The sequence below is a fragment of the Gigantopelta aegis genome, chromosome 8, assembly GCF_016097555.1.
Source record: "Gigantopelta aegis isolate Gae_Host chromosome 8, Gae_host_genome, whole genome shotgun sequence".
In the NCBI taxonomy this organism is placed as follows: Eukaryota; Metazoa; Mollusca; class Gastropoda; order Neomphalida; family Peltospiridae; genus Gigantopelta; species Gigantopelta aegis.
Genome location: NC_054706.1, coordinates 48,130,167 through 48,153,719, shown reverse-complemented (window position 1 = coordinate 48,153,719; position 23,553 = coordinate 48,130,167). Strand labels below are relative to the sequence as shown.

The 23,553-nt window shown below is 37.7% G+C and overlaps 1 protein-coding gene across 2 annotated transcripts; it reads left to right on the top strand.

Moving 5' to 3' along the window:
• Window positions 1–1,073: 1,073 nt before the first annotated feature.
• Window positions 1,074–21,176, top strand: LOC121379205. Of its 2 annotated transcripts, XM_041507704.1 has the most exons (5): window positions 1,074–1,228; window positions 7,245–7,356; window positions 14,120–14,223; window positions 19,862–19,943; window positions 20,838–21,176. In XM_041507704.1, exons 1-4 carry the CDS (start codon window positions 1,195–1,197, stop codon window positions 19,930–19,932), a joined length of 321 nt encoding a protein of 106 aa, XP_041363638.1. In that variant the 5' UTR covers window positions 1,074–1,194; the 3' UTR covers window positions 19,933–19,943; window positions 20,838–21,176. The 2 variants fall into 2 exon arrangements, with proteins under 2 accessions (XP_041363638.1, XP_041363639.1); XM_041507705.1 differs by lacking the exon at window positions 14,120–14,223.
• Window positions 21,177–23,553: the final 2,377 nt, after the last annotated feature.

Sequence of the window (23,553 nt, the reverse complement as noted above, 5' to 3'; positions counted from 1 at the left end):
TCGGCTATTGGATGTCAAACATATATACATACACCCACCCCCCACCACCCAAAAAAAAACCCCTACACCTCGAAACACAACCCCAAATTACATGCAAATTGGATATACATCCTGATCAGTTAGATAAAGGATTAATCCATCACATTGTTAATGTCTATATCAGAAGGTGTATACTTAGCTGAAATATACATTAGCCAACAAATATGTAATGTAATATAACATATTAAAGAAAAAGTACTATTGTTGAATAATGGCCATGTACCTGTAAAATCCACCCTATTAAAAAGCTTTAGTGTCTCATTTTCTTAAAACTATCCCTAGCATCGACAGTAAACATACTGTAAGCTTATTCACATATACTCCCCTAAAAAAAAAAAAAAAAAAAAAAAAAAAAAATAAAAAAAAAAAAAAAAAATAAGGTTTTACATATAAAATGGAAATATACCCTGATACATATATATTCAGTATTTTAACTCCCTCACTTTCTCCAGAATTCTTCAGTAATTCATATTTTGTATTTATTGAAATGACAATACCCAAAGCATGGGATAGACACCGTCATTTTTTTTTATCGTTGGAAAGGCATTGTCCAGTACAAGGGGCGGGACGTAGCCCAGTGGTAAAGTGCTCACTTGATGCGTGGTCGGTGTGGGATCGATCCCCGTCGGTGGGCCCAATGATCTATTTCTCGTTCAAGCCAGTGCACCACGACTGGTATATCAATGGCCGTGGTATGTGCTATCCTGTCTGTGGGATGGTGCATATAAAAGATCCCTTGTTACTAATGGAAGAATGTAGCGGGTTTCCTCTCTATAAAACTATACGTCAAAATTACCAAATGTTTGACATCCAGTAGACGATGATTTATAAATCAATGTGCTCTAGTGGTGACGTTAAACAAAAATAAACTAACAAAAAATAGTCTAGTACATGTATTATCTTGTTAGCCAGTGAGCTAGTTCGGGGCACCTTACGCTTGAACAGTCTCACAAATCATGTACAGGGTATTCAGTTACAAACTGAGCCATTATATTACACGACACGCTATTTAGTTTACCTCGGAAACAGGCACCGCCTATAATACGTCGTACAATTATAGTATAACATGTTATTTTACAATAGGTGTTTCATTCTGGCTGTAGTTTTCTTCTGGTTGAGTCGTATAAATTACATATCTTTCAAATATCGCCAAATATGAGATATACAATGTTAGTGTTCGTTATCTTAGGTAAGTAGTTTTATTCAGTTTTCTTTCTTTCTTTCATTTCATTTTTAATTATTATTATTATTGTTGTTGTTATTGTTGTTGTTATAATTTTAATCCACACACACTTAACACAAATTGAAAGCTTGTTATAACGACACCACTAGAGCACATTGATTTATTAATAATCTGTTATTGCCAATAGTATTGAATGTAATATATTAATTTTGTGTAAACGCCTACCTGCAGCGTATCAATCGACATAAACGTCACGGATATAAATACGACCCCTCACCCTTAAAGTGAAATCGAAAAAATTGGGTGTAAAGCTGCTGGGGGGGGGGGGGGGGTTCCGAACTGATTCACGATGAGAACAGACGTGTCGCCTTGTACTCTCGAGTTGCCCCCCTCCCCCCCCCCCCCCCCCCCCACACACACCTGGGGGGACTCTTATGCAATTATGGAAAACTTTTGGAGTATCGCGTCTGGTACACTGGGTCACGGGCTTCCGTGACTTTGGTGTACGGTGACGAGATCGTACCGACGAAGAAGAGGAGATGGAGGAAGAGGAAAAGCGCGCCAGGAACGGCACGGGGGGGGGGGGGGGCAAAGCTGGCGGCGGTCCCTTCTGCGACGCCGCCCCCAGCCCAGCCTGAGTTGACGAGACCAGCCCTGCGGGAACCGTCGACCACCGAGAGGGATCGACTCAACACCGCGGTGTGTGAGACACCCCACGACGACCCTCCATCGCCGACCGTCACGCGGGCCAGGCAGAACTCGCCAGTACAGCCAGTCGCCACGCCACAGGCCCGATCAGCCGCCGTTGGCAAGAGGAAGGCAACATCACCGACCAACCAGCCAGCCAAGACCGAGAGACCAGCGCCGGTAGTCCCCCCCCCCCCCCCCCCCCCCCCGAAGAGTCCGAGTGGACCGTCGCAGTGCGCGGACTGAAGAAACACCTTCATCAGTACATGCAGGGGGAGACGACAGACCCGACCAAGCTCCGTGGCAGTTACCTCAACGCGGACTGGAGACCCCTGGAGGACGGCAGCGAGTACGAACTTCACAGCAAGATGTTCGGTACTCACCACACCGTAGTCGTGACGCACCGGAGGGAGCAGACCTATAGACAGGCCATACTTGCGAACAAGTTGGACAACCGGAATGTACCGGTAGTCAGTACCCTTTTACGACGCCAACATCTGCTGCCGAACCTCCGGGACACTCCAGCCTCGCCGACGTAACAACCTAACGGCCTTAACGAGGCCACTCACGTGGACGTATAGATCGAACTTTAAAAACTTTTAGACCTTCGTTCAATAATTCATGTCGCAATTACTTCTTCTTTTTTAAAATATTATTAAATAGTCCGATCCTCTCTTCTTTCTCTTATTTATTTTTGGACTGTCCTTCCAAAATGCTCCAAATTATATAAATATTCGACCGAGCAGTCAATTCTTTTTATTTTTGGCTTGTAACTTTTTTCTTTCTAATTTTAATCCTAATAATTTCTTTTACTAATTGCTATTTTAAAAATTCTGTCCATTTTCCCCCCCCCCCCCCCCATCCAAAATCAGGCGTGTTATCTATCTAATTTCATTTTGATTGCCCAATCTAATCTAGCGACCAAATTTAATGAGTAGAATTTTCTTTATTAATTATATTAATTAGAGATGCGCATCAAAATTTTAAAGGCCCACTATTTAATTTTTGGATGTAAATTTCAAAATTGTCCCCTTAATTTTGTTCTGTCCCGGAGCAAGTCACTGGCTATCCAGGGACAGGCCTCGGGACGGACACGCACTCGCGTAAAGCTGCTCATTTCTGAGATAACGGGTAACGTCCATGACTACTCCAGTTCCGAACAAAATTCGAGTACTTTTTTTTACAGGGTACCTTTTTTACCCAGATGAAACTTTTTTTTTTACAACCAACACACTCAGATTTATCACCACTAACAGGATTTGTGGTGTTCACTTCTCTATCAAAAGTTGGGTGCACCTCGAACTTTGACCTAGGCGGAAGTTATTTTGTTTCGTACTATCTAGAGGAAACCTGTTACATTTTTCCATTAGCAGCAAGATATTTTTTTATATACATACAGGACATCACATATCACGGTCTTTTGTATACCAGTCGACTGTGATCCGAACCCAGTACCTACCTGCCTGTAGTCCGATGGCTTAACCACTGCGCCACCGAGGCCGGTCGGTGTACCAGTCGTTGGGCACACCGATCGGCGTCGGTGGCGCAGTAGTTAAGCCATCGGACTACAGGCTGGTAAGTACTGGGTTCGGATCCCAATCGAGGCATGGGATTTTTAATCCAGATACCGACTCCAAACCCTGAGTGAGTGCTCCGCAAGGTTCAGTGGGTAGGTGTAAACCACTTACACCGACCAGTGATCCATAACTGGTTCAACAAAGGCCATGGTTTGTGCTATCCTGCCTGTGGGAAGCGCAAATAAAAGATCCCTTGCTTCCTATCGTAAAGGAGTAGCCTATGTGGCGACAGCGGGTTTCCTCTAAAAAAAACAGTATCAGAATGACCATATGTTTGACGTCCAGTAGCCGATGATAAGATAAAAAATCAATGTACTCTAGTGGCGTCGTTAAATAAAACAAAATTTACTTTGGGCACACCGGTTCAGACGGGAAAGAAACCAATCAGAGAATGGGACCACGGAATCGATCCTTCGACCCAGTCACCCCAGGCGAGCGCTCTGCCAACTAAGCTAAAGTAAAGTTTGTTTTGTTTAACGACACCACTATAGAACATTGATCTATTAATCATCATCTTCATAAATCAAGGCTACTATTCGTTCCTCGTATTCAGCCTTGATACATGTCGTCAAGAAATCGTGCCACAAAATGCTTAAAGGGACATTCCTGAGTTTGCTGCATTGTAAGATGTTTCCGAAAAATAAACTATTTCTACGATTAAACTTACATATTAAAGGGACACACCCTAGTTACGGCTAGTTGTTAACCATTACGGCGTTGTTTTTCGCTATTAAACCCATTTTTTTCACAAATAAAATTGCACTTTACTTACCGTTTATTATTTAGAATATACATTTGCATTTTTGGTAATCCTGGTAATCCTGGTGTTTGTAATACCACAAAATGCATTTTTCGTATTTCTGAAAAACGGACGCACGTTTGAGAAAAAAACGTTGAGCAGACAAGGTCTAATCTATTTTTAGACGGGATATTTCCATTTCAATGTCACAGACGTTGGTATACCACGTAACCGTTATCATTTTGGTTCGGTTTGTTTTCTCGTTCACGCTTCGCGCAATCAACATCCGATTTGTTGTTGTTCATTTGTGAGATTTTTCTTCACAGTTCGTGAACATTTTCAGTAACAATAAAGTTCAGACAAGTAAGTATATCAATACAAAACGTTACAAGCCCTTAAAACCAATAATTTTGCTAAGTCCTACGATATCTGGAGAGGGGATACAACCAGGACAGAACAGTTGGAACATGTCCAGGAGAGGTGAAAAGAACGCACCCCAAGTCTGTGAAATTTGTCGTGACGTAGGCATTGTTGTGCTTCAAGCGACATCTACCGGTGACATCAGAATACAAACTTTCAATAATTTCTAAACACATTTAATATACAGCCGATAATATTTGATCCAGAAAAAATATATTTGATATGTAATTACAATCGTTAAAACGTCTTTGTTAGTCGATAACATCTTAAAACTTGCAGCAAACTCAGGAATGTCCCTTTAAATTTCATTGGATGCGATGAGATCTGATTGCAACGAATCGCAACGCTCCTTATAGATTCCCTTGTTATGTAAACTCCATGTTGGCGGGCGAACACTGATATTGCTTTCAAGATTGTCACATGTTACCGATGCTGTGATTGGTCAGCGATGTCATCGTGTAAGGGACATAATCGGTGTTACAAATTTTCTTCCAATAGAGGGCGCTAGTAGTGGATATCAGTAATCTTGACTACATGTATCAAGGCTGAATACGAGGAACGAATATTAGCCTTGATTTATGAAGATGATTAATCAACGGCTATTGGATGTCAAATATTTGATAATTTTGACATATAATCTTAGAGCAAAAAAAAAATTGTTTGTTTAACGACACCACTAGAGCACATGTATTTATTAATCATCGGCTATTGGATGTCCAAAAAGTCTTCATATATGTAAAGTTCAACATATGGTTCTTCTAATTTGTCAATTCCATTAATGCTTGGTATCCCATTCGTCCACAGGGTAGGGGCGAAGTTTACTATAATTATTGTATAGAGAAATGCATTTAAACCACGGGAGTTCGGGTCATGGTTGGAGTTTATAGGTGTTTAGTTAGTACCACTCGATGGAACGAGTCAAAACAGGGTATGTCATAATCGAGTTGACATAATCTCCCAAAAGAGAGACATTAAAGGGACATTCCCGAGTTTGCTGCATTGTAAGATGTTTCAGACTAATCAAATATTTCTACGATTAAACTTACATATTAAATATATTTTCTTGTTTGGAATATCAGTGTCTGTATATTCAATGTGTTTCTGGATTTTGTCTTCAAATAATTTCATACGTACGAAAAAATCTTTTTTAGGAAATAAAATGAAATTTAACCTAGTACAAATATTAGAACGATCAGAAACACGTTTAATATACAGCCACTAATATTTTATGCAGAAAAATATATTTGATATGTAATTATAGTCTTCAACAAGTCTCTGTTTAGTCGATAATTTCTTTAAAATTGCAGCAAACTCAGGAATGTCCCTTCAGACCATGAAGTGGCGACAGTGGGTTTCCTCCTTCAATATCTGTGTGGTCTTTATCCATATATCCGACGCCAAATAACCGTAAATAAAATGTGTTCAGTGCGTCGTTAAATAAACCATTTCCTTCCAATTCCTATTGTTGATAATGTTAAAGTTAACTAATAAAACTGATATAAGCAGCGTATCAACAGCAGTTCCATTTTTGGAGGTACCCTGCATTAGTTTCAATCTGTGGTGTATACTGCATAACAACTGCATAACAACTGCATAACAAATAAAAGTGTTCTTATTTATTACCAATGGATAATAATAATACTATTAATAGTATTTATACAATAATCAAGTTCATATATTACTACCAATCACAGACACGGCCGTTTTTCACTCCGTATACCTTGAACTTTGACACGGAACTCTCTTCATTGGTACCATGCAACCTGAAGCTTGTAATCCAACTTTGATTTATACTATAGCTGGTGGTATGTATATTCTACAGTAGTTATGTATCAATATACAACCAATTATGCATCCAACGCATAATATACCATGGATACTTTTGGTAAGTGATGTAGCCCAGTGATAAAGCGCTTGCCTGTGCGCGGTCGGTCTGGGGTCGATTCCCGACGGTGGACCCACTGGGCTGTTTCTCGTTCTAGCCAGTGCAAAACGACTGGTATATCAACGGCCATCGTATGTACTATCCTGTCTAAGGGATGTTGCATTAAAGATCCCTCGCTACTTAAATGGGAAAATGGCGCGGATTTCCTCTCTAAGCCTATATGTCAAAATTACCAAATCAGTGTACACTAGTTGTGTCGTTTAACAAAACAAATTTTAACTTTTTGTTAAGTGGATTTTGGCGATTTCGGGTTTTTTCGTCATAAATCGACTTGGTAATTTTCATCCCTAAGTGTCCTACCTTTATTTACTCTTTATTTTAGAACATAACCATAACGTCATCGGCGTTGTTGTTCGAGGGGTACCGGCCTCGGTGGTGTCGTGTATAAGCCATCGAACATAAGGCTGGTAGGACCTGGGCTGGGTCGGTGTAAGACCACTACACCCTCTTCCAGATCTTTCTCACTAACCACTAACCACCAACAACAACTAACAACTAACCCACTGCCATGTGTGCCCAGGAGAGCCTACTTGAACCTTAATTGGATATAAACATGAAAATAAGTTGAAATGAAATGAAATGAGGGGTACCTGTGGTCCGTATACCGGCCTCTGGTCATCGGAGTGAATAATGTTCAGTTATTGTGTTCTGTAGGTTTGGTTGCTTCGGTCAGCTGTGTGTGTAACACGACGGCTGCTTGGACGTGCGCTTCCACTCTAGCGTCAGAGGTGATAGACGCTGGGATTGATAACGCGAAAGTATGTAGGTAAGTAGTTCGCCATGTACCGCTCTCACTGACCTATATATCACCAGTGAGTATGCTCACAATATGGGACCCAATAGCCGATGCATTTGTCGTGCTGGGGTGTCGTTAAACATTCATTCGTTAATTAATTTGACCATAGTTTGACACCCAATAGCCGATGTAATTTTGGTGCTGGAGGGTCATTAAACATTCATTCATTAATTTCACCATAGTTTGACACCCAATAGCCGATGTGATTTTGGTGCTGGGGTGTCATTAAACATTCATTCATTAATTTTACCATAGTTTGACACCCAATAGCCGATGTAATTTTGATGCTGGGGTGTCATTAAACATTCATTCATTCATTCATCTCGGTGAATCCATTCAGCTGATTGGGTTTTATCTCGTTTCAACCAATGCACCACAACTGGTCAAAGGCCATGGTATGTGCTTACCTAGCTATGGGAAAGTGCATATAAAAGATCCCTTGCTGCATTAGGAAAAATGTAGCGGGTTTCCTACGTATCAAAATTACCAAATGTTTGACATCCAATAGCCTATGATTAATAAAACAATGTGCTCTAGTGGTGTCGTTAAACAAAACAAACTTTAACTTTCATTAATTAATTCGCACTATGGGAACCTGTGGGTTAAGAATCGTCGTATTTGCGTTAAATCAGTGGGGCTGTGTTGCATTTTCACACAATTTCATGTACATGGAGTTCATCTATGATAAGAGCATGACTGATTTGGCATATTTAATAGTTTTCTTTTCCTGTCAGATTTTACAACAATACTATTCAAGGCTTCACCTTGATAGCAGTGCGTTTCATGCAGGGGAAAAAACGTAAGACGTTGATAAGATTTCCGTTTCAAAACTAAGCTTGTTTTGTTATATAACCAGGTTTAGTTGGGAGGGGGGGGGGGGGCGTAGCCCGGTGGTAAAGCGCTCGCCTGATACGCGGTCGGTCCAACACCAATCCCCGTTAATGGCCCACTGCACCATGACTGATATATCGAAGGTCGTGGTATGTACTATCCTGTGTATAGATGGTGCATATCAAAGACCCCATGCTACTAATGGAAAAATGTAGCAGGTTTCCTTTCTAAGACTACATGTTAAAATTACCAAATGTTTGACATCCAGTAGCCGATAATTAATACATCAGTATGCTCTAATAGTGTCGTTAAACAAAACAAACTTTATTTCTTATAACCAGATCAGTGTAAGCTAGAAAACAAATCAAATTATATTTCAAAACTGACACATTCGAATGTATTAGAATATGTTTCACAGATATGTTGTATTAGAACAGATATGTTGCCACACAAAACTATGGCTTTATATATCTATTCCAAAATTGTAAATATAGTAAAATATCTGTGGACTATTGTGGATTAGTGCGTTACAAAATTTCATCACTGTGTCCTTTTTAGAGTATACACTGTGGTATATGTGCGATATTAAATAAGCAATTCAGTTTATATCTATCGCATACAATACAATACAACACAACACAGCACAACACAGCACAACACTACAACACTATATAATACAATACAATACAATCTTTATTGCAACCATTGTATACTGGTTATGGGGACAGATTCCCATTTAATAAAAGAAAGAGAAAGCAAACATATGAACTAGATATAACAACAGTAAACAACAGAGATTTAATACACACATCTGCATCAGTACGACACATACGCAAATATACACACACATTTGTACGCACGTACATGCATACACACATTTACATTTATACACACATGCACACGCACGAGCGTGCGCGCGCGCACACACACACACACCCTTACACACTCAGAAAGACGCACACAAGACACACATGATAAGATAACAATATCGTAATGATCTGCCAAACAGCTATTTCTTACACACCTGTTGGTGAGAACACCATTCGTTATTTTTGGTAACACACAATTGTTAACAAATGTACGTTTGTAAACAATTTCAAGACATACGACTGGCTGCTCCTAGGTGATGGCCAGGTCACCAATGCCATAGCATCCAATGAAAAAACAGCATGGTCGAAATTGGTTGCACTGTGACGTATAGTTAACCTGACAATCATTTGTCTGTGACGCGTAAGTTAGCTACAAGAGCAAGGGTTGTAAATAACATTTAACCGATAATTTGCTTAAAACATGATTTTTGAGGATATGTAAGAACTTCAACATTACTGATATATATATATATATATATATATATATATATATATATAGATAGATATGATGGTGATGGTGTCACATCCTATAACAGCATGCACTGCAAGGAACTGGAGAAATATGTCACCAAGACAAAACAAAACCCAGACAAGTGCATTGCATTGCTGGTATTTTTCTGCTGGTAGTGGCGATATTCTGTTCAAATTTACATGACAAAAGCCTACGGTCAAGTGATTAACATTACTGCCACAGCAAAAACAACACAAAACTTGGTGGACCAATCTGTCCAGGTGCTTGCAGTATATGACATCACATGATGTAACACAGACAGCTGCCTCTTTATTAAGGGATGTATCAGTAATGTTAAAGCACACCGTTGGTCTGAAGGTACATACCAGTATACATGAATGACAACGGTTTGGTAGTTTGCTATACAAAATGAAACAATTTAACATTTGTATGAAACACTTGAAACACGCCATCTTCCCAAGTAATTGATTCAAAGGTCGGTCTCCTACTTATCCTGCTCTGGCTGAGCACATCAAGCTAGCAAATCTACAAAGCATGCTGTGAAAAGCTGCCGATCACCAGAACTGAATTTGAATATATCCAAAATTATAAACAACATACCCAGTCATTGTACTGGTGTGTCTGCAGTGGTCCACCAGAGCTTATGGAAGTAATGACGTGCATGCACTGCTAAAAATGCCTGCTTCAGGAATAACTGCCCATGTCAAACAGCAGAGTTAGCTTGCAGCATTGTCTGCAAATATATGACATAGAACATGCAACAAGCCTCAAACCATGCATGATGAAAATGACTGATTAAAAACAGTAATGTCATCATACATGAATATCAAATTTCACTGTAAATTGTGTACCAAAGTAGGATGCAGCCAATTCAAAGTAGGTTGTTATTGTAAAGAGACTTCACCATTTAAACGAAACGTTTTTCCAAACAAATTGGTTCCAATAATCCACATAACCAGTATAAAGATTGACAGAGTGTATGTAACATGATTGATGATTACAAATCTTCCATTAGCATATAAAAGACAATAACAGTATTTCTGCACAGATTCCAAAAGAGGTTACGAAAGTCGCGATGGTATACAGCCATATGCTAAAAACCTTTATACAGCTTCCCTAAATGAAAGGACCTCAGGGATGTGTACAGAACGATATTTCAAGCAAGGAACCATAAGGATTTAAAAAAAATATTTCTCTGATTATTTAGAGGAAAACGTCTCTATTGTTAACAAAGTTATATTATCTGTACCATATTTAAGATGCATAACGTAGCCATGCAATGCAAACGTTCCATAGCAAATGAAATTTGACAGCTACCAGCTTATTCCTGCATTTACGTATGTAAATAATTTCACCTAATATCAGGTACATGTGATTTTATTAATTTAACAGTTACATGTTAAATGTTTAAAAAATGTAATTTTACTTTTAAAAGTACTGTTCTATCTCCAGGTTGGCTTTAGACCAGATAACCAAGATATACAATTCTTTCAAAAGTATAGCCTGTTATATATTACAATATTTTTAATATATGACATATCAAAATTGGTAACATTTTGGGTGCTGGTTCTAAAGTTTATTAAAGGGACTGACCTGTGTTTTCAGACCTAGCAAGACTTCTGATTGTTCCCATAAGCGCACGTGGCAGGGGCCAACTGCCCACCTTGTGCTGGAGAAAATCACTCAAATTCGGGCAAAAACAAAAGAGATATTCGGGCAGAATGAGCTAGCCTGAAATGTGTTCACCATGTATGTCCATCATTTTAACCACCATATTACTTGTAATCTGTTTGGCAGTAATGCTAATATAAATAAACGTTGGTATCCAGATTTTATTTAATTTGGGCAAGCATCAGCCTGCCCCATCAACAAAATAAACATAAACTGCTTTTTCAGGTCTTTTAAAACACTATCTTACCTTAAAATGTTTTACATATAAAGCATCATACTAATAAATACATTCGGAATCTCAATGTTTTAAAATTTCGTTTGGCTATTGAAAAATATTATAAATATTTACCAAAAATCGATATTGAGATACAAAACATTACAATGTCCAGAAATACATGGATTATAGAGATAATCATCTTCTAAGCAAGAAAACATAAATTTTTATTTTAACAATGCATTAATATTTTATTTGTCGAAAATGTTGAAACAGCTACAAACTGAAGATAGTCCAATCCCTTTAATATAAGTATAGAATATTAATCTGGCATAAATGCATAGAAATACTCTTAGTTAAAATAAAATCAATATTTAAGTTTAGAAATTATGCCAAAATATCATGTTCCTTACAAGGTGTAAATTAGGTTAAATTGGGATTTGTTTTTTAATCTGTTATTTTTAACTTTCTTCTGTGAAAATCCTCCACCCAAAATGTTACCATTTTTATTTTGACCAATACAGATTACAAATAGTCTTACTTATGTAGTGAAAGCATTCCCACCTACCTGTATATAACTTAAAACAATTGTTTTAATTGCCTGGGTGCGGTAATATTGTAAAAACAAATGTTTAAATGGCGGCCATTTTGAAAACCAAGATGGCCGTCAGCAAAGGCCCCTGAAATGTTGCTATTGTGTTGTTGTTTTGTATTATTCTTTAGTATCTGTAAAAGGTATCCAAATAGGTATGGGTCTTCTAATAATCTTGTACAAATAAAACATTAAAGCATAATGCAATGGGCCGAACAGAAAAAAGAGTAATTTTTAGCCTGGAGTGGTGCTTTTAAAATGGCCGTAAAAAAAATTGCTCAATGATGACAAAGTGTCATTATGCAGTTTCTGAATTAGTGTATATTTATCAACCGTCGTAGTCTACATGTAAAATATACACTAGTGAATTGGTTTCATAATTTGTGTGCAGCAATTAGAATAAGGTCATAATGGAATTTATTACCCATATTGTTAAAAATATCGTGGTATCAAAGTGATATGTCCCACTAGAATGCCAAGTGGGACGTAACACGAAGACGTCATTGATTGGAACGTCAAATAAACGAGTTGAGTGATCGATTATGGGTAATAAATAGGATATTAAACTCGCTACCATTTCGTATCATGTTTATGTCCCTTGTGAAATAATATCCATTGTCACTCGCTAAAGGTAGTACTAAACCAAATAACATCCGGCTGGTTCGAGGTGCACCAAACTTTTGATAGAGAAGTCCTGTGATTGGTGATAAATGTGAGTTGTTATGGTTGTAAAACAAAAATAGTTTCATCTGGGGAAAACATGTATGCAATTTTATTTCATCTAGTACTACTGTGTCAAGTAGCCTTGTGCTTTAAACATGTATGGGGTACCTGTAAAAAACAGTACTCAAATTTTGTGCGGAACTAGGGTAGTCATAGACGCTACCCGTTATCTCAGAAATGAACACCTTCACTCCATATTTTTCTGGTTCACTTTAAGGATGAGGGGTTGTAATATTTATATACGTGGTGTTTGTGTCGACTGATACGCTGCAGGAAGGAGTTTTAGCCACATATGTTACTATTGTCGTCTATGGGATTTGATTTGATAGTATAGCTATAGACAATTGAACATTATTTCACTCGGGACATAAACATGAAATGAAATGGTAGCTCGTTTAATATCCTATAAATATTTGTATTACAAAAATAATAATTGTAATTTTATGCGCGATTTGTTTTATCATCCGTTATATTTTCTTGGATAAAATAACAACGCTTCTTCTATTTATTTATTTATTTTATAGTTGCATGTACAGTGTTGCGCAAAAGTTGTCCATTAATTTTCCTGATTTCGACCAATTTTGATGAATTTTTAAATCAAGGAAAACAATTATCTGGCGTTTGCTCTTGACAATATTTCAAGCATTTTGTGGTGCATAGATTTATAGTGATTTGGCATATACTGTATACTAGTTTGAAGCTACTTGTTGTATGTAGTACGTGGTGTACAGTGCCACACGTATAACAGCAACACGAGGCGGTACTCGGGCATGGGGGCTGTCAACTGAACAATTTCGTGGTGGACCTATGCTGATTTTTTACACGGTACTTGTCAGTTGAGAGCACTCCCTAAAATTAGTAGTCACATGACCCTCGCGATAGTGTGGTATTTGTTTTACAGAATATATTCTGAAATAGAAATTGTATTTGACTAATCAAATATTTCTACGATTAAACTTACATATTAAATATATTTTCTTGTTTAGAATATCAGTGTCTGTATATTCAATGTGTTTCTGGTCGTCTTAATATTTGTAAGAAGCCCAAACTGGATTTTGTCTTCAAATAATTTCGTACGTACGAAACAATCTTTTTTAGGAAATAAAATGAAATGTAACCTAGTACGAATACTAGAACGATCAAAAATACGTTTAATATATAGCCACTAATATTTTATGCAGAAAAATATATTTCATATGTACTCACAGTCGTCAAAAAGTCGATACCATCCTAAAAATTGCAGCAAACTCGGGAATGTCCCTTTAATGGTGGTGTATAACCTTAAAGAGACATATTTTATTTTATTATTATTTCTACTAACAAAATGTGTCTTTTTTTGGTTTCTTCTTTTTTTGTTATAGCGCATACAGGAAATATATAACTTGTATGTCAAACGCAGAATGCAGCAATGATAGTTCGTACACAACGTCAATAAAGGCTGCCAACCTTGTGATAAACGTATCCTGTAAGTATTGTTACAATAATTATCTGATGTCCAGTACAAATAACATTATTATTATTATTATCATTATCATTATTATTATTATTATTATTATCATTATCATTATCATTATTATTAATGTCCTTCTAATTACTATATTGGGGCGGGATTTAGCTCAGTTGGTTGAGTACTCGCTTCAGGTGCTTGCGTCACAGGATCGAACCACCTCGGTGGATCCATTCAGCTGATTTTATTCTCATTGCAACCAGTGCATCACAACTGGACCCCTTGCTGCATTAGGAAAAACGTAGCGAGTTTCCTCTGATGACTATGTGTCAGAATTATCATGTGTTTCACATCCAATAGCCGATGATTAATTAATGAATGTGCTCTAGCGGTGTCGTTAAACAAAACAAGCTAACTGATTACTAAATTAGCATTATGTGATTAATCAATGTTCTCTAGCGGTGTCGTTAAACAAAACAAACTGACTGATTCCTATATTAGCATTATGTGATTAATCAATGTGCTCTAGCGGAGTCGTTAAACAAAACAAACTGACTGATTCCTATATTAGCATTATGTGATTAATCAATGTGCTCTAGCGGAGTCGTTAAACAAAACAAACTGACTGATTCCTATATTAGCATTATGTGATTAATCAATGTGCTCTAGCGGAGTCGTTAAACAAAACAAACTGACTGATTACTATATTAGCATTATGTGATTAATCAATGTGCTCTAGCGGTGTCGTTAAACAAAACAAACTGACTGATTACTATATTAGCATTATGTAATTAATCAATGTGCTCTTGCGGTGTCGTTAAACAAAACAAACTAACTGATTACTATATTAGCATTATGTAATGGTCGTAGATGGGAAGAAGAGGTTAAACAAAACAAACTAACTGATTACTATATTAGCATTATGTAATTAATCAATGTGCTCTAGCGGTGTCGTTAAACAAAACAAACTGACTGATTACTATATTAGCATTATGTAATTAATCAATGTGCTCTAGCGGTGTCGTTAAACAAAACAAACTAACTGATTACTATATTAGCATTATGTAATGGTCGTAGATGGGAAGAAGAGGTTAAACAAAACAAACTGACTGATTACATTATGTAATATATTAGCATTATGTAATTAATCAACTGATTACTATATTAGCATTATGTGGTCGTAGATGGGAAGAAGAGGTTAAACAAAACAAACTACTGATTACTATATTAGCATTATGTAATTAATCAATGTGCTCTAGCGGTGTCGTTAAACAAAACAAACTGACTGGTTACTATATTAGCATTATGTGATGGTCGTAGATGGGAAGAAGAGGTTAAACAAAACAAACTAACTGATTACTATATTAATTAGCATTATGTAATGGACGTAGATGGGAAGAAGAGGTTAAACAAAACAAACTGACTGATTACTATATTAGCATTATGTAATGGTCGTAGATGGGAAGAAGAGGTTACACAAAACAAACTAACTGATTACTATATTAGCATTATGTGATGGTCGTAGATGGGAAGAAGAGGTTAAACAAAACAAACTGACTGATTACTATATTAGCATTATGTAATGGACGTAGATGGGAAGAAGAGGTTAAACAAAACAAACTGACTGATTACTATATTAGCATTATGTGATGGACGTAGATGGGAAGAAGAGGTTTGTTTTGTTTCACAACACCACTAGAGCACATTGATTTATTAATCATCGGCTATTGGTAATTTTGAACTGTAGTCTTTGAGAGGAAACCCGCTACATTTTACATTAGTGGCAAGGTGGGCATCAACGAGAGGGTGAGATGTAGCCCAGTGGTAAAGCGGTCGCTTGATGTGCGGTCAGCTTGGGATTGATCCCCGTCGGTGGGCCCATTGGGCTATTTCTCATTCCAGCTAATACACCGCGAGAGGTATATCAAAGGCCATTGCATGTGCTGTCCTGTCCGTCAAATGGTGAATATAAAAGATCTCTTGCTACTAATGGAAAACCTATAACGGGTTTTCTCTCTATAAGACTATATGTCAAAATTACCAAACGATTGACATCCAATAGCCGATGATTAATAAATCAATGTGCTCTAGTGGTGTCGTTAAACAAAACACACTTTAACAAACGTGATCGTTGAGGGTTGTCCTTTCTGATTGAAATAGCCTCTACAGATAATAGCTGATCTGATATTAATCAGATTGATAGTTGTCTTCCTTGGTGCGCCATTATTAAGAACGGTTTGGTTTGGAGAATGGATGTGTGAATAATCAATATGGATCTTGCTTTCACGGTAATGTGGGTAGCAGTCTGGCTGAAACCAAATATTACAGTTCACGTTCTCTCAGCTTGTCACACCTGATAATCTGAGCCAATGACTGTCCGTGTTCAAGTGAACAGGTCATTTCAAAGGCTTCACCGGCCTCGGTGGTGTCGTGGTTAAGCCATCGGACATGAGGCTGGTAGGTACAGGGCTAACAGCCTGCTACCGGCTCCCACCCAGAGCGAGTTTCAGCGACTCAATGGGTAGGTGTACGACCACTACACCCTCTTTCCTCTCACTAACCACTAACTCACAGTCTTGGATAGACAGCCCAAATAGCTGAGGTGTGTGCTCAGGACAGCGTGCTTGAACCTTAATTGGATATAAGCACGAAAATAAGTTGAACTGGAATGAAATCAAAGGCATCAAGCTGCTGTCAGATGTATGTCAGCAGTGACTGGTTAAATGAAAGGTCATGTGAACTTCGAATAACGTTGGGTTCGTTCACTTATGTGCAATGAACAGAGAAGTAAAGGAGATTTGAATTCGATCATATTGCATGATTGTACCCTGATCAAAATCCTATGGGTGGGGTGGGTTGGGGTTCACCACGTTTTATAAACAAATGAAACACTATACAAATTAAACCCTGACGTGTATGCTATTTTGTGGAGTAAAAAAACCCAAGTGAGATTATTGGATGGGGGTGGGGGAGGGACTGCTTCTCCTCGCCCCTCCCCCCCGGTTGATACGGCCCTGTATTGAACTGCGTATGTCAGAGATGAAGGCTACACCACGACAGATGTTAAAAAAAAATGTACTGTCCACCTCTCCCACTCCCCAGTCGTACATCTAGAACATTTATGGTCTGTCGATTGGAACATTTCTAGAATGTTTACAATGTCAGGTTTTTTTTAGAGAGGTGGCCATAGGATACACCAACGCACACTTATTCGGTAGCGGATACAGGTTTTTTTTATCTGTCATGAAACCGTAGAAGAAAGTAATGTCCACAGATCACAATTATTTATGCTACATGTTTTATATAGCGTTAGTGGTTATAGCACATTTATTAACATAAGTAGCCCCATGGACGTTTTAAATGCATATGTGCCTGCCTGAGGGCAACATGCCCTGAAAAGGACAACCCCTGTTGTCCAGCTCTTTTTTCCAGGATATTGGTTTAAACAAATACACCCACTAAACTTGGCCGGAAAAGACCCAGTTTACAACAAAAAGCACTACTTTTGTATTGGCCGGAATTACCACAAAAACGTCTTCAGTGTCAACATGCAAACTACATGCACTCCCCTGTTAACGTCAGTTTAATAGTTGCTACTTCAAAGCTGTCTGCCATTAAATTATCACAGCCAAACGGCAGACTATTTGTGCGGATATATTTGCGGATTTACGACTACCGTTAAAGGGACATTCCTGAGTTGCTTCATTGTAAGGTGTTTCTGACTAATAAAATATTTCTACGATTAAACTTACAAATTAAATGCATTTTCTTGTTTACAATATAAGTGTCTGTATATTCAATGTGTTTCTGGTCGACTTAATATTTGTAAGAAGCCCAAACTGGATTTTGTCTTCAAATAATTTCGTACGTATAAAAAATATATATTTTAGGAAATAAACTGAAATTTAACCTAGTACACATATTAGAACGAACAGAAACACATTTAATATGTCATGTCATGCCATAGTGTTTTACGTGCACATTCAGAACAAGCTGTTGTAGCGCACGCCTGTCGTGGGCACAAGAGCCGGCCTTGGCCGGCTTCCTCCGTCCATAACAGGAAAGGTGGGGGGGGGGGGGGAGAGGAGGGACCGCCTGCACTGGCAGGTGCAAGGGAGCACCAGCAGCCCGATCAAATCGGTAGCAGGCGGGTGGTGGTGGTGGTGGTGCTATGGAATTTGAATGGAGCAGTTAAATGCCAAAGAGAAAAGGGTGCACAATTTTGATCGAGGGAATTTGGCGCAATTTTGAACGGTCAGTCGAAAGGTAAATGGCCGAGCTGATATTAGTGAATCGAGAATAGCTCGTTAATTTTAGACCTCTACGATGCTGTGGTGTCTCCCTAACGTTTAATATACAAACACTAATATTTTATACCGAACAAAAAGTAAAGTTTGTTTTATTTAACGACGCCACTAGAGCACATTGATTTTTTATCTTATCATCGGCTATTGGACGTCAAACATATGGTCATTCTGACACTGTTTTTTAGAGGAAACCCGCTGTCGCCACATAGGCTACTCTTTTACGACAGGCAGCAAGGGATCTTTTATTTGCGCTTCCCACAGGCAGGATAGCACAAACCATAGCTTTTGTTGAACCAATTATGGATCACTGGTCGGTGCAAGTGGTTTACACCTACCCATTGAGCCTTGCGGAGCACTCACTCAGGGTTTGGAGTCGGTATCTAGATTAAAAATCCCATGCCTCGACTGGGATCCAAACCCAGTACCTACCAGCCTGTAGACCGATGGCCTAACCCACGACGCCACCGAGGCCGGTCTTTATACCGAAGAATATATTTGATACGTAATTACAATCGTTAAAAAGTCTCTGTTCGTCGATAACATCTTAAAACGTGCAGCAAACTCGGGAATGTGTCTTTAAGACTATACCTTTTATTAAAGCCCTCAAAGCATGCCTTCACGAATCAGTGTCAGGTCAGGTCAGGTCATAAGGTTTAAAGTGCGCATTCAGAACAAGCTGTTGTAGCACACGCCTGCCATGGGCGCAGGTGTCGACTTACGCCGCCTCCTCCGTGCAAATCTTGATGGTTTTTAAATATAACCTCAATGTTGTTGCTATGGCGATTATGTTAATATTAAATGAATGTGTGTTTGTGTTCTTTCTGGTTTCGTGCGTTAAAGACAGAATCGTTATATCGGTAGCATGCCTCTTTCTCTTCTTCTTCAACTTATTTTCGTGCGTATATCCAATTAAGGTTCAAGCACGCTGTCCTGGGCACACACGTGCGCTATCTGGACTGTCTGTCCAGGACAGTGTGTTAGTTGTTAGTGGTTAGTCAGAGAGAAGAGGGTGTAGTGGTCTGACACATACCCATTGAGTCGTTAAAACTCGCTCAGGGTGGGAGCCGGTACCGGGCTGCGAACCCTGTACCTACCAGACTTAGGTCTGATGGCTTAACCACGACACCACCGTGGCCGGTGCCTCTTTATCAACGTCAATGGCGAAAAATGGTGTAACAAAATGGTTTATGATTTGTCGTGCATGTCATCCTCACGCCAACTGTGACGCTTCCACTTGGCACTGGATTGTTGACGTTTCTGAGAGTTTATTTTAAAATGTCTTATTACTATATTACTATATAATAAATTGAATTATTAGTTAATTCTTTATCATTGTTATTATTTTGTAGGCGGCGGAGCCATGGTAACCGCTTCAGTTTTGACAATGATTCTCACTGTCTTCGCAATGCTCTTCAAGTGAACAACTTTCTGGTATGATTGTGTTACGGTTGTGGAGATTATGGATGTGTTTAGTTTATTTTTAAACATTAATAATACACACACGCACAGACGCACACACACACACACACACACACACACACACACACACAGACAGATATACACACACACATATGGTTAAATATTCTTTAAAGTAATAAGAAATGTTTTATTTAAGAAATGTTTTATTTAACGACACACTCAAGACATTTTATTTACAGTTATATGGTTATCAGACATATGTTTAAGGACCACACATATATTGAGAGAAGAAACCCGCTGTCGCCACTTCATAAGCTACTCTTTTCGATTAGCATCTAGGAATCTTTTATATGCACCATCCCACAAACAAGATAGTACATAACACGGCCTTTGACATAGCAGTCGTGGTGGACTGACTGAAACGAGAAATAACCCAATGGGCCCACCGACAGGGATCGATCCCAGACCGGCCGCGCATTGAGCGGGCGTTTTACCACTGAGCTGCATCCCGCCCCCTTAAAGTAATACAACATTAACATACACAATAGCAAAACATGCGTTAACACACACAAACAAACATTACCACACACTTAGATTAAATGTCTGACATGGAATGTGACTAGTTACATAAAATGATGTAAAAGTCATTGCGCAATACAATTGCTAATCCTCACAAAGATATGTGGCACTAGTACTATAAAAAAATATTAAGTTAATTTTAGTGTTGCTTCTGTCCTGGACAGAACATCTGGCGCAAATCAGAACTCGTGCCCATGCATAATGGACGTGCCTGAACCTTAGTGTTGCTATATATTTCAGTTAAATATTCTGAAAATGTTTTTGTCTAAGGCATTGTCAAGCGTTAAAACATAATTTATAACCTTTTATTAACAATTAATTTTGCAGTGTTTGGCAGCATGAATCACACTGTCTATTCCTGAAGACGATGATCAAACAGAAAAAAAGTGAAATTCAACCAGAAACATTATACAAATATTTATTAACATTTTCCGCCAATATTTTTAAGAGAGAGAGAGAGAGAGAGAGAGAGAGAGAGAGAGAGAGAGAGAGAGAGAGAGAGAGAGAGAGAGAGAGAGAGAGAGAGAGAGAGAGAGAGAGAGAGAGAGAGAGAGGTGGTGTGTTACACTGCCTTTTCCCCCCTTTTTTAATATGCTATCGTGTTCTGACTAAGGACTCTTTAACTGCCTCTTGTTTTCATATAAAAGATTTAAAATGTCTGTGATATTTGTCTCGGCTTTAATTTTCTCGATGCTGTTGCAACCACACTTTTCACATCGCATACATCAGTGTCGTTGTGTGTGTATTCTCCTACGAGGAGAAAACGAATACAAATCTATCGCAGCTTAAAGAAAGCGCATACTTTTTGGTGTTATCGCTATTTCATGTTTGATGTCCAAGTAACAAAAATTACTTGAAATATATATACATATAAACAAATATATATATAATATATATATATATATATATATATATATATATTTATTTATTTATTTATATTTATTCATTTATCATATAATATCTTACATTTCCAATGCAATCAAAGTATGTTATATTTTTCAGATCACATACTATAAGAATTTGATAACTTTCCAAATTAGAAGTAAATTAATCGAGATTACGGCACTACGTTTATTGACATTTAAGCAAACGTACTAGTAAACAAAAGTGGTCGAACTCTGCAGTACTATAGAAAATTGGTTATTATAAAAAGGTGATTGTATCCAGATATATAGAACCACACTTTTATTTGGAATTATAAATAGTAAACTGGAGTTTAAAATTTTATCAAAGGCAAGTTACAAATCGAGAAGTACATATATTATAAAAACTGTTCACATCCACAATTCGACGACAACTGGGAACCTTGGTTGAGAGTTCTAATACGCTGCAGTTGAGACGTTTAGTACTTGTATTACATATTTTTAAATCACGATGTTAGTTTGGAAAGTATATCTAATTATCGTTTATCCTTACAGTATATCTTTATTTATACTTATATTTTATTTCTATTTTGTGGTTACGAAAGACCCACTACGACTGTGTCAATATTTCTGACAAGGTATGTTCGCGTTACACCGTCCTGAAAGAATTGTATCACACGTGTCTACAGAACACGTGGAAATAACGAATAGTCATGATTGCGATAAGATTCCCTGATACAAGAAGTTCTTCTTTGTGGATTCTCCAAATATCAAAGACGTCCTGAAAGAATTTTATGACACGTGTCTACGTTTTGGGAATTCTCCAAATAAAAACAAAATGTTCTTCCTCCAAATAGACGACGACAGTAGTAACATATGTGGCTTAAACTCCTACCTGCAGCGTATCAATCGACATAAACGCCACGGATATAAATACTACCACCCCTCACCCCTAAAGTGAATCAGAAAAAAATGGGGGTCAAGCTGTTCATTTCTGAGATAACGGGTAGCGTCTATGACTACCCTAGTTCCGCACAAAATTCGAGTACTTTTTTTTTACAGGTACCCCATACATGTTTTAAGTACAAGACTACTTGACACAGTCGTAGCTGATGAAATAAAATTGCATACATTTTTTGCCCAGAAGAAACTTTTTTTTTTTACAACCAACACACTCACATTTATCACCAATCACAGGACTTGTGGTATTCACTTCTTTATCAAAAGTTCGATGCACCTCGAACTTTGACCCAGCCGGGAGTTATTAGGTTTAGTACTACTTAATAGCTCTATTTCATTCTGATATTAGTATGTTATATTATTTTCTGATTAAGATTATGTAATGTATGTTTGCTATATGTAACATGTAAGGTAATGAACTCCGGGCCCCATCCCTGACATTACCACATCATATTTCTGGGACAATAAACTAGTTTTAAATTTAAAAAATATTTAAATATTTAAAAATACAAAACAAAAAGAGAGTGTAAGTTGCAGAATAGCATTCCAATTCAACAAACATAAGACATTTAGAGATTTCTTTAAAGCACTGTGTATGTATTAATGTGCTACCTTACTAGAAGAAATATTACGTATTTTACTATTGATCGTGTTTGATATTTTCGTTGACAGTTCAGCATTGTGATTTTATTCATATATACTCACCCACATTGAAAGTTTATTTGTGTCCTTGTAATACCTGGTCCACATTGTTATTTTGTGAGTAAGCGTGTTATCTCAAACCTGAAACAATAGTTGTATTCACACAGTTTAACAATTAAAAGAATTAAAAGTATTTAAAGGGACATTCCCGAGTTTGCTGCAATTTTTAAGATGTTATCGACTAACAGAGACTTTTTAACGATTGTAATTACATATCAAATATATTTTTCTGGATCAAATATTATCGGCTGTATATTAAATGTGTTTAGAATCGTTGTAATATTTGTACTAGGTTAAATTTCATTTTATTTCCTAAAATATAGTTTTTTCGTACGTACGAAATTGGAAGACAAATTCCACTTTGGGCTTCTTCCGACTAATAATATATTTCTACGATTAAACTTACATATTCAATATTTTTTCTTGTTTAGAATATCAGTGTCTTTATATTCAATGTGTTTCTGGTCCTCTTAATATTTGTGAGAAGCCCTAACTGGAGTTTGTCTTCAAATAATTTC